This window comes from Arachis ipaensis, chromosome B04 (genome assembly GCF_000816755.2).
Source record: "Arachis ipaensis cultivar K30076 chromosome B04, Araip1.1, whole genome shotgun sequence".
Classification (NCBI taxonomy): domain Eukaryota; kingdom Viridiplantae; phylum Streptophyta; class Magnoliopsida; order Fabales; family Fabaceae; genus Arachis; species Arachis ipaensis.
This window is the reverse complement of record NC_029788.2, coordinates 132,798,449-132,808,775: the sequence shown is the minus strand read 5'-3', so window position 1 is coordinate 132,808,775 and position 10,327 is coordinate 132,798,449. Positions and strand designations below refer to the sequence as shown.

Here is a 10,327-nt window from a genome sequence, read left to right as displayed (position 1 = left end):
TTGTTGATTTGTGAAAGCATGGCTTACTTCAAGTCCACCACCAAATTCAGAAGAACTACTCCTCCATTGAGTTTCACTACACTACTTTTGCTGTTCTTTCCTTTCATTTGCGCGTTCATGGCAAGGGAACGATCCATGTAAAGGTTGGAATTTCATTACATGCGATGATGGAAGTAAGATCAAAACCGTGAACTTCACTAAGCAGAATTTCAGGGGGACTATCTCCCCTGCATTCGGGAATTTGACTAATTTGCAGCGGTTATATCTCGATGGGAATGATTTGACGGGTTCAATACCTGAGAGTTTGACAACTTTGCATGAACTTGAGGTTGTGGATGTCTCTCACAACAACCTAACGGGAAATGTTCCAAATTTCTCACCTAAGGTCAAGTTTAATGCTATGGGCAATGATTTTCTTGTGCCTTTTCGAGGAAATGGAACAGCTCCATCTCCTTATTCAACTGGAATGACAGCTAAAACTTCACCTTCAACTCCGTGGATTGCAGGTATATTCATTACCGTTGCCATATCTAAGTTGAGCAATTACACCAATTAAATTTATGAAAAATGTTATACCTCCATGTTTCTTTTAAGGAGGCCACTTACATAAAGACACAAAAAATGTCTTTTTTTAAAGACATTCATACGTGGCATAATATGATTGGACATTTTTATTAAACCAATCTTGAAAAGTTGAAGTTTTATCAAATGGGGCCATAACTGACTCATCTAGACATCTACTGGACAAGACTTGGTTGTTATAGTTTATTCATAGATTTTCTTTTTCCTGTGTTGTTTTTTTTCCCTATATTTGAAGGCTTTTGAGTGTGGTTTATTATGATCTTTGCTTCATGCTTTCTTTAGTTATTTACTTTTTTATGCTTCAACTGCGTTTTGAATAAGTGGTCCCTGAGTAAAATCTTTTGGACAGCCTTGTACTCCCTACAAAGTTAAAATTTGGAGTCCGCACTGCGGAACATTCCCTAACTTATACAGAGATTTCGTGCAGGAAGAGGCGAAACACCAAGAATCAAAGGACAAGGTGGCAGCGATGGCGATGGTGAGGAGGCAAAGGATGTTGGAATGCGAAAAGGAAAACATGGAGAAGAAGCCCTTCATGGACATACAAACTGAGATCAAGAGATTCAGGCAAACAACACTTGATTTGATTTTCATTTTTAGCATTCAGCAACAATCGTTACAAATCAGTAACAAGTAATCCCTAATCACACTAAACGTGAAATCAATAAAGCTAAACAAAAATTTCAGTAATGATTTGATTTCTATTTTTAGCAGCAGCAAGAAAATTTCAACAAAAGCTTCAGGAATTAAAAAAAGAGCAACAGCACAAAATCAATTATTTGATTTTTCATTAACCCAGTCACAGTTTCACATTAAAAAATCAACAACAAGGCATAAAAGGAAGAGAAGAACCGAAGTAAAGGCAGTGCCGCTAACCTTCGACGACGACATGGACAGTGCCCGGCGAGACGACAGCGAGGGGCAACACAGCGGCGAGCTGCTCCAAGTTCGAGAGAATCCAGGGAGGACGGGGACAGGGGGAAGGAGGACGCCGAACTACGAGAGAGGAAGCAGAGGCGCCGACAGCACGGACGGCGGCGGCACCGCGGCAGAACGGTTGCAGGGAGAACCTAGGGTTTTGGTAGGGTGAATTTGGAAGGTGCTATGGGTTCATACTTCAGGTGATAGTGATATATGATTCACGTATTGGGGAAATGGGTGGGTGCTAGGGGAAATGGGTGGGTGTTACTTGTTAGGGGGAAGGGGTGGGTTTGGAAAGTGGATCAGACCATTTTTTAAGTCGGTTTTTGATTGAACCGATTAGACCGGTCGGTCTGACCGGATTTTAGAATATTGAAATTGGTTTTATTTTGGTTAATTAAAAAATTTTAAAAAAATTGGTTCACTAAAAACGTCCAATAATATGACGACACGTAGGCGTCTTTATAAAAAGACATTTTCTACAACTTTATGGGAGCATCCCCCTTCTTTTAATGGTGACTAATTTAGTTGGACTTGGCTGACAATAAAATTTATGCGTGTAGTGATTTAGTTAGACTTGGCTGACAATAAAATTTATGCGAAAACAACTAGGGAACCAAAAGCATATCAGCCAAAAACCAGCCAAAATGTGTTTGGGCTCCATGAAAAATCGGGTTTTCGTTTGTGCTCCGTGATTCCAGGAGCAGTTTTCAAACATATTATTCAAAAAGTGATTCTAATTAAACGGTTTTGTTTACTTTTTGGCTAATTACTTTTTGGTTCCATATACTTTTCCAATTTAGCGTGTAGTATTATTTTAAATTTATTATTCATAAAAGTAAATTTATTTTTGTTTAGTCGCATACTGTTTTAGTTCAATCATACTCATTTATTCTATGTTTTTGTTAAAAATAATATGTAATTTTTTTGTTTAATTTATATTTAAATTTATTAGATTTACTAAGAGACTATTTTCCTAAACGCTAATTATGCTTATTTTGGGCGGTGACAAGATCCCTTTTTAGATATATACTTGGATATATACATAGAGATTTTCAGGATTTGGAAATTCTTATCAAATAGACAAATATTTTATATAAATAATAATGGATTAATATGCATAGTAAAGTGTATATAGAAACCAAATGCATGAAGCACTTTCCGAATTAGATTTTATCATGGTAACAGACTTAAAAGAATTTTGTTGTTCCTTTGCTTTAGTATTTAAAATATCAAACTTGTAGAATCGTTTTTAAATTTTTACCAGCTCAAAATAAAAATTATGAGTGATTGAATTTTTGGTCTATGTTTCTTATCAAATTTTCTCAAAGCATTCAATTTATTATTTGTAATCCATCTCCAGTTCTTGCATATATATGTACAGGCTTAGCAGCAGCCAGTGTTGGAATTTTTGTAGCATGTGTTGTGGTTATTTATAAAAGTAAGAGTTTACGGAAAATCATGTTTAAAAAGACAATGATTGACTGCAAAGTTGAGGGTTTGATACAAAGTTATGGGTTTATGGTGCAAAAACGATATACTTACTCACAGGTAAAAAAGATGACCAATTCATTTTGTGAGGAATTAGGAAAAGGAGCATTTGGTGTTGTATATAAAGGTAGTTTAAGCGATAATCGTCAAGTAGCAGTGAAGATATTGAAGGAGTCCAAAGATAATGGAAAAGAATTTAATGGAGAAGAATTGAAGGGAGAAGAATTCATAAATGAGGTTGCAAGTATTATTGGAACAGCTCATGTGAATATTGTCCCATTTTTAGGATTTTGTTACAAGCCAAATAAAAGAGCTTTGATTTATGAATTTATGCCAAATGGTTCTTTAGATAAATTTATTAATGAAGAGGTGTGTAAGTTGGATGGGAGCAGACTCTACCAAATTATAATTGGCATTGCTCGAGGACTAGAATATTTACATTGGAGATGTAATACCAAGATTTTACATCTTGATATTAAACCTCAAAATATTCTTTTGGATGAAGATTTTGTTCCTAAAATTGCTGATTTCGGACTGGCTAAAATATGCACAAAGAAAGAGAGTATTGTATGTCTACAACGCGTAGGAGGAACTGCAGGATATATTGCACCAGAAGTATATAGTCAAATATACACTGAAGTTTCTCGAGTTTCTCATAAATCTGATGTGTATAGTTATGGAAAGTTGATTCTTAAAGTAATGGGAGGAAAAAAGAATTATAATAATAATGATCTACATACCAGTGAAATGTATTTTACAGATTGGATTTATGAAGAGTTGGAGCAAGATAATTTTTCAACAAGATGCTTGACAGACATAGATGATGAGAATGATTTGACAAAGAAGATTATTTTGATAAGTATGTGGTGTATTCAAAAAAATCCATCAGACAGACCTTGCATGAAAAAGGTGATAGAAATGTTAGAAGGACCACTTGATTCTGTCGCGTTTCCTCCAAAGCCAGAAAATTAAAATCTTCAGATATAGCTTTATGTAATTGTTGTGTAACATATTTCTCATGACACCACTCTTGCATGGTATCTCTTTTTCTCAAATGGTGTTGTTTTGTGGAGCTATAAGAACTTGTTAGACGTGAGAAAAGTGAAGCTTCCCATTTGTAAAATCTGTCACAAACGGAACTCTTTAATATAATGTGATTTAGTGTGATTTTACAACGTCGATTCTCAAATTTCTTCATATAATACATAAAATGAATAAGATTACAATTTTACTCTGTATACAGGTCAAGTAAACCATCCCAAATACTACATTAGTTTGAGTATCTAATGTTGTCTCTGTCATTGAACACATTTATCATTATATTGTATCTTACATATGAATTTCAAAAGTCTAAAACTAATATTTGAGTTATTGTTGTCTTGTATTCACTCTAGTTTTTTATCTATCCTTTAATTTTTCTATGATGGCTACTCTGCATGTTATGTAGAAATAATGTTTAATGATATTTATATTTTTTAAGAAAAAAAATACCTAACTAGTTGAATATTTAAGTTCCTATATACACGTATTATGTATATACTCTATAAAGTCAAATTAAACTCGACAATATGTTTATAGGTCTTAATTACTATCCTTTTCTTTGAAATTTCTTGTATTATCCCTTTAATCTTGTTTGATTACTTCATTCATTTTGCAAAGTTAATTAAACACATACACTCCGATCCTCTGCTATTTTCTAAAATGGCTTCTCTGTTTGTGATGTTCCTCCCTCATAACTCTATTCTTCTATACTTAATGATGCTCTTGATAATGATTCAGATTCCTCTTTACTTGAACTATTTGAATATGGGCCTGGCAGTAAGAATCTTACTTAACGATCCTCTTGATAATGGTTTCTCCAACTCTATCCCCGGATTTTGGTGGAAATATTTTGACCGGACCGATGTCAGAGTTTGATCACTCTTCTTCATTGATAGTGACTACATTTCTTGTTGAACCTCCAAATCTTTATGTAATTTATTTATTAGAGTTATTTTCGTGGCTTAATGCAAAGAACATTTGCAAATATGAAACTTTAAAATAATATAAATACCTTAAACAAGGAAATATTCTTTAACTTCAAGTTAACTGATTATAGAAGGGAATGAGTATGACTTTAAACCTTCATATGGTACCTAGGATGATACTTCATTGGCAATATAAATTCATTTCGAATTTCTCCAGCGCAGAGATTTGGAGTAAGATTTCCTTTTTATGCAGCATATTACTCTCTGATTGGGAAATTCACATGAATTGCTTATTGCCGTAACTTATTCCTACTCTTCTTTATTGTTTGCTCATTGATAATATAAAAGTAATAAGATAGTGAAAAAAGCAACTAGGATTAGCGATCAACGCATTTTACAATTTCTTTGTCGAACTTCTAGTGACATGCAAAGCGGGAATGGTAACTATTAGAAAGGGTAAGAGAAAGCAGTAAAGAAAATGTTTAATAGCTGTTTTTAATAGGACAGAGGCATGTACCTGGTTTTAATTAATAGCTTGTTCAATAGGATAGAATTTCATAGTGTGATATTTAGTCACTTCGGAAGCAACAACTAATAATGCTTTATCTCATGATGCATGGATCTAGTTTTAGTCACTCGCTCAGAATCACCTTAATATAAATCATCAACATATATATTTTAGGTCTATATGAGAATAACATTAAACATAATGTTTAGCTTCTCTCAAATACAAAAAGTACAAGATATTTTACAATCATATTAACATGAGACATTTTTATTGATCTCATGTATGGAACTACTTTCCTCTGTGGTTGTTAAAATTGTCTCATGCTTGCTACTAGAAGATGTATCTAAAATTTCTAACTGACACCTTTCAGGAGAATACAACACAGGCTTTGGAGGAAATGGTATGGACTCAAGTTCTCCATGCAACATTTCCACAACTTTACTCATTGATGGTCTATGTGATGGATTTGGTTGAATACACCACAAACTTACTAATATAATCTTCTTTATCATATCATTATCTTCATCTGAAATATCAGCCTGTTGTCTACCGAGAATATTACTTTGATCAAGATCTTCATATATCCAGTCAGGAAAATACATTTCATTGCGATGCGATTCTTTATTGTTGAAGTTTTTTCTTTTTCCGAACATCTCAAGAATCAACATACCATAACTATATACATCAGATTTATCAGAAATTCTACCATATGCTCGACTAAAGATTTCTGGTGCAATGTAACCTGGAGTTCCTCTTGTGCCTAAAATAGATACATTACTCTCTTTCTTTTGACAGATTCGAGCTAATCCAAAATCTGAGATTTTTGGACAAAAATGTTCATCTAGAAGAATGTTTTCAGGTTTTATATCAAGATGCAAAATTTTTGTTGTACATCCTTGATGCAAGTACTCTAACCCTTGAGCAATACCAATTGCAATGTTGTACAAAATGCTCCAATCCAAACTGCAAAAAGATTCGGGAGATTTTGCTTTGTAGATGTATTTATCTAGAGAACCATTAGGCATGAATTCATAAATGAGTGCTCTTTTGCCTTGATCATAACAAAATCCTAAAAGTGAGACAATATTCACATGAGATGTCCTACTAATACTAGCAACTTCATTTATGAATTCTTCCCCGCTTCCCTTAGATTCACTTAATATCTTTATCGCAACTTGACGACCATCAGTTAAACTTGCTTTGTATACAGTGCCATATCCACCTTGTCCTAGTTTATCACGAAATGAGTTTGTCATTCTTTTCACTTCAGAATAACTAGATCGCTTTGGTGCCAAAAAATCATAACCTTTTATAAAATCCTCGATGTTGTGGTCATTGTATGTTAGTATGAATAACATGACAAAAGAAGTATTATTAATTTATTATTTTGAGTAGAAGGAAGTAGTATAGACATAAAAATACACGACAATTCTTATTTTTACTCTTTTTTTTTTGGATAAATCTGAAAAATACTACTAATTAGCCAATATCAATTCATATAAATCTTGGATTTATTTTGAAATATTCAAGTACTTTTTTTATTATTTTTTATTATCTCGGCATCTAATGACCATCTTTTTATTGTTTTCTAAATAAAATTTTGAAGATGGACAGAATACTAACATGAAATTTGAGAAACAAATATCGAAATATCAAGTTAGACACATGAGAACAGAAACAAAGTTAAAAACCATGGAAAATCAATAAAGCTAATGCTACTAAAATAGAAAAAAGGAACTAGCTTAGTAACCGTTAAATATGGTTTGATTTGCAAATATGTAAAAGATAATTTGTAGTATTGTTTTTTTTATTGAATTAAATAACTAAAAACGATAATTTAAAATTAAAACTTTTCACTAAAAGATTCTTATATGCTACATGCAAAGGTAGGTGGAAGTACCTGTAATCAAAGCAGTTGAGATTCTATTGTGGAAAGCATTAGGAAAATCATTGTCTGTGGCAATAAAGTTGACCTTTGGTGAGAATTTGGGAATATTTCCAGCAAGGTGGTTGTTAGAGACATTCATAACTTCAAGTTCAGGCAATGTTGTCAATCCTTCTGGTATTTCACCCGTCAAATTATTCCCATCCAAATACAATTCCCGCAAATCTGTTAAATTGGCGAATGCAGGTGAGATTGTGCCCGTCAATTTCAGATTTGATAAATTCACCATTCTGATCTTATTTTTGTCATCACATATAATGAAACTCCAGTTTTTACAGGCATTATTTCCTCTCCATGAACGTGCCAACATAATTGGATACTTGAATTTCGCAGCAATTTGAAGCAAAATGGTCACTTTGTGATCACAAGGTCCTGGATCTTTGTGACAGAAGCCATTTGTGATGTTAACACCAAGATTCTCCATACTATCAAAATCACTGAAGGTAAGATTTGGTAGAGGACCTTGCAAAAAGTTATAGCCCAAATAAAGATATTCCAAATTTTGAAGAGCGATGAGCGAATCTGGAACCACACCTGTTAATTGATTGTGACCAAGTTGTAAATCTTGTAAAGAAGTGCAACGAGACATGTCAGGAATAGGTCCTGTAAACGAGTTCCCTTGAAGCCAGACTTGAGATAAGTCGAGCATGTTTGAAAGGACATCAATCGGACCCGAAAACCCGTTACCCTTCTGGTTATTGAGATGCAAGGTGGCAATCTTGGTCCCTCCGAAAGACTCTGGCAAGACACCGCTGAGGTTGTTGTTGGAGAGAAGAACAGTCTCCAAACTTGTCAAGGAGTCAAATATTTCTGGTAGAGGGCCCACAACATTTGTAGCAGCAAGTTTGAGCTCTTTCAGTTCTGTGGACTGAATCAAGTCGGGGAAGGTCCATGGTGCGAGGTTGGTGTTGTTTTCCAACCACAGCCACATCAAAGAGGGTAGACCCTGGAAGCAACCTTGGGGGATGGAGGTAAGGTTGTTGTTGGAGAGAGAAACGGTAATCAAGTCGGGGAAGAAATGAGATAAGTTTGGTAGGGATCCCATGAGATTTGTAGCCTGGAGTAAGAGGTAGGAGAGTTTGAATGAGGAATGAGTCAAATCGAGGGGGAAGGTCCATGGTGGGAGGTTGGTGTTGTTGGCCAAAAAGAGGCCATCCAAACTGGTTAGGTTGTGGAAGCAACCCTCAGGGATGGAGGAGAGGTTGTTGTTAGAAAGATAAAGATTCTCCATAACTGGGAAGGAATGGGATATGTTTGGTAAGGAGCCCATGAGATTCGTAGAAGAGAGGTGGAGGAAACGGAGTTGGGAGGAGTGAGCAGTCAAATCGGTAGAAAAGCTCCATGGTGGGAGGTTGGTGTTGTTATTCAAGATCAAGTACTGCAAACTAGTAAGACCATGGAAGCAACCATGAGGGATGGTGGTGAAATTGTTGTAGCCGAGGTCCACTCCTTGGAGGAAGGTGAGGTTGGCGAGGGAGGGAACAGGGCCACTGAGATTATTGTGGGAGAGATCGAGTACCGTGAGTTGGGAGAGGGAGTCGTTGAGGCCTGCAGGAACTGTTCCCGTCAGAGACATTGATCTGAGCTCGATCTCTTCAATCCTTCCACTTTGATGGTTGCAAGTCACGCCAATCCACTGGCACATGTGAGTGGTGTTGGACCAGCCAGGGGGTTTGAGTGCATTCAGAAGCTTCAACATGTATGCACCTTCATCATCGTTGGACTCCACACAACCCATGATGCACACCACAACCATACACAAATTACTAATAATGCCATTTTTCCATCTTGATTTCAGGTATGCCATCTATGATCAACAAACAACTTATTGCTTGCTACCTTTCACTAGTACGTCCATGCTCAATCCCACACATGTATAAAACAAACCTATGATGAACAACTCAGTCCAAACTTTTAACTCATAAAAATGCTATTTGCAAAAGACAAAAAGTATTGACTTATAATTTATTAATAAGTATAGAAAGTTAATTTCTAATTGGAAAAATTTAGGGCCATCAACTTTTGTAAATTCTGGGTAGCATGTAACCAGCAAAAAAAAGTAAAAAAAAGTAAATTATTAGATGAAATCTCACACCATTAAAATCACTATTGATAGTTATTTGATAACTATAAATCACAAAAGTTACTAGCCTCTAGCACTCCTCTTTTTAATTAGTTAATATTGATTTTTTTTTATTATCAATAACATTGTAAATCTCATTCATTTTGCATTAATTTACCTTTGTCATCTTTATATTTAAAATATATCTAACTAAAAACTAATTTTATCATATATAGCATTTCCTTTGCTAATAAGCTGGGCAAGAAATTTTCTCATCAGTACGTAATTCTTTGTTCTTCTTTAAACAGGCTATAAAAACACTTTATGTGGTTTAAAATAATCTCAACTAATTTTTTTTGTTTATAGTATTATTCTTTTTTTAACAATATTATTCAAACATTATATCAAAAATAATAATATTTTTTACTTTAAATGTATTTAAGTAACAATAATAATGAATATATCTTATTAACACAATTTTGTTTTTGGGGTCGAACGGAAGCATTTTCGAATAGCAATAATTGTTTGTCTATGAGGCCACATTTTTTGCTGTTCACCTTTATTTGTTTTTCTTTTTTTTTTCGTGTACTAAAGTCATCTAAAAAGTATGCATTATCTTGTTTTCTTTTTCTTTACAGAAAAATTATTTCTTCCTTTTTGGTCGTGAAAGAATGCATTATTGTTGTTGTGGACGTCTATGGCCGTGGAATAAAAGAAATAAATGTGCAGCACAAAAGTATACATTATCAGTATAAGTATAACAAAGCTGAAGGGTAATTTAGTTTCGATTGGTGCACAAAGATTTCCCTTATCTATTTATTTTACTTTTGATTTAGTTATTGGTTGTTGTA

At 34.3% G+C, this 10,327-nt stretch overlaps 3 protein-coding genes across 5 annotated transcripts; 2 read left to right on the top strand and 1 right to left on the bottom strand.

The window, feature by feature from the left end:
* On the top strand, positions 700 to 1,910 carry LOC110271398. 3 transcript variants are annotated; one of them, XM_021122277.1, is made up of 2 exons: positions 700 to 1,215; positions 1,300 to 1,910. In XM_021122277.1, exons 1-2 carry the CDS (start codon positions 1,052 to 1,054, stop codon positions 1,670 to 1,672), a joined length of 537 nt encoding a protein of 178 aa, XP_020977936.1. In that variant the 5' UTR covers positions 700 to 1,051; the 3' UTR covers positions 1,673 to 1,910. The 3 variants fall into 3 exon arrangements, with proteins under 3 accessions (XP_020977936.1, XP_020977934.1, XP_020977935.1); XM_021122275.1 differs by having other exon boundaries at positions 1,294 to 1,910; XM_021122276.1 differs by having other exon boundaries at positions 703 to 1,215; positions 1,297 to 1,910.
* LOC107637474 (LEAF RUST 10 DISEASE-RESISTANCE LOCUS RECEPTOR-LIKE PROTEIN KINASE-like 2.4) lies at positions 2,465 to 4,340 on the top strand. Its single transcript, XM_021122273.1, has one exon. It carries the CDS (start codon positions 2,809 to 2,811, stop codon positions 3,964 to 3,966), a length of 1,158 nt encoding a protein of 385 aa, XP_020977932.1. The 5' UTR covers positions 2,465 to 2,808; the 3' UTR covers positions 3,967 to 4,340.
* LOC107637472 (LRR receptor-like serine/threonine-protein kinase FLS2) lies at positions 5,613 to 9,288 on the bottom strand. The gene is made up of 2 exons (XM_016340884.2): positions 7,345 to 9,288; positions 5,613 to 6,807 (listed from the first exon to the last, which is right to left on the bottom strand). The coding sequence occupies exons 1-2, from the start codon at positions 9,219 to 9,221 to the stop codon at positions 5,721 to 5,723; spliced, it is 2,964 nt and encodes a 987-aa protein (XP_016196370.2). The 5' UTR covers positions 9,222 to 9,288; the 3' UTR covers positions 5,613 to 5,720.

Bases quoted from the DNA above. Each gene is read 5' to 3' on its own strand.
- LOC110271398 (XM_021122275.1), top strand. From the start codon at position 1,052: ATGGCGATGGTGAGGAGGCAAAGGATGTTGGAATGCGAAAAGGAAAAC. The intron at 1,216-1,293 runs GTAATCCCTAAT...TTCTATTTTTAG, and splicing joins TCGTTACAAATCAGTAACAA to CAGCAGCAAGAAAATTTCAA.
- LOC107637474 (XM_021122273.1), top strand. From the start codon at position 2,809: ATGTTTCTTATCAAATTTTCTCAAAGCATTCAATTTATTATTTGTAAT.
- LOC107637472 (XM_016340884.2), bottom strand. From the start codon at position 9,221: ATGGCATACCTGAAATCAAGATGGAAAAATGGCATTATTAGTAATTTG. The intron at 6,808-7,344 runs GCATATAAGAAT...CATACTAACATA, and splicing joins TCCACCTACCTTTGCATGTA to CAATGACCACAACATCGAGG.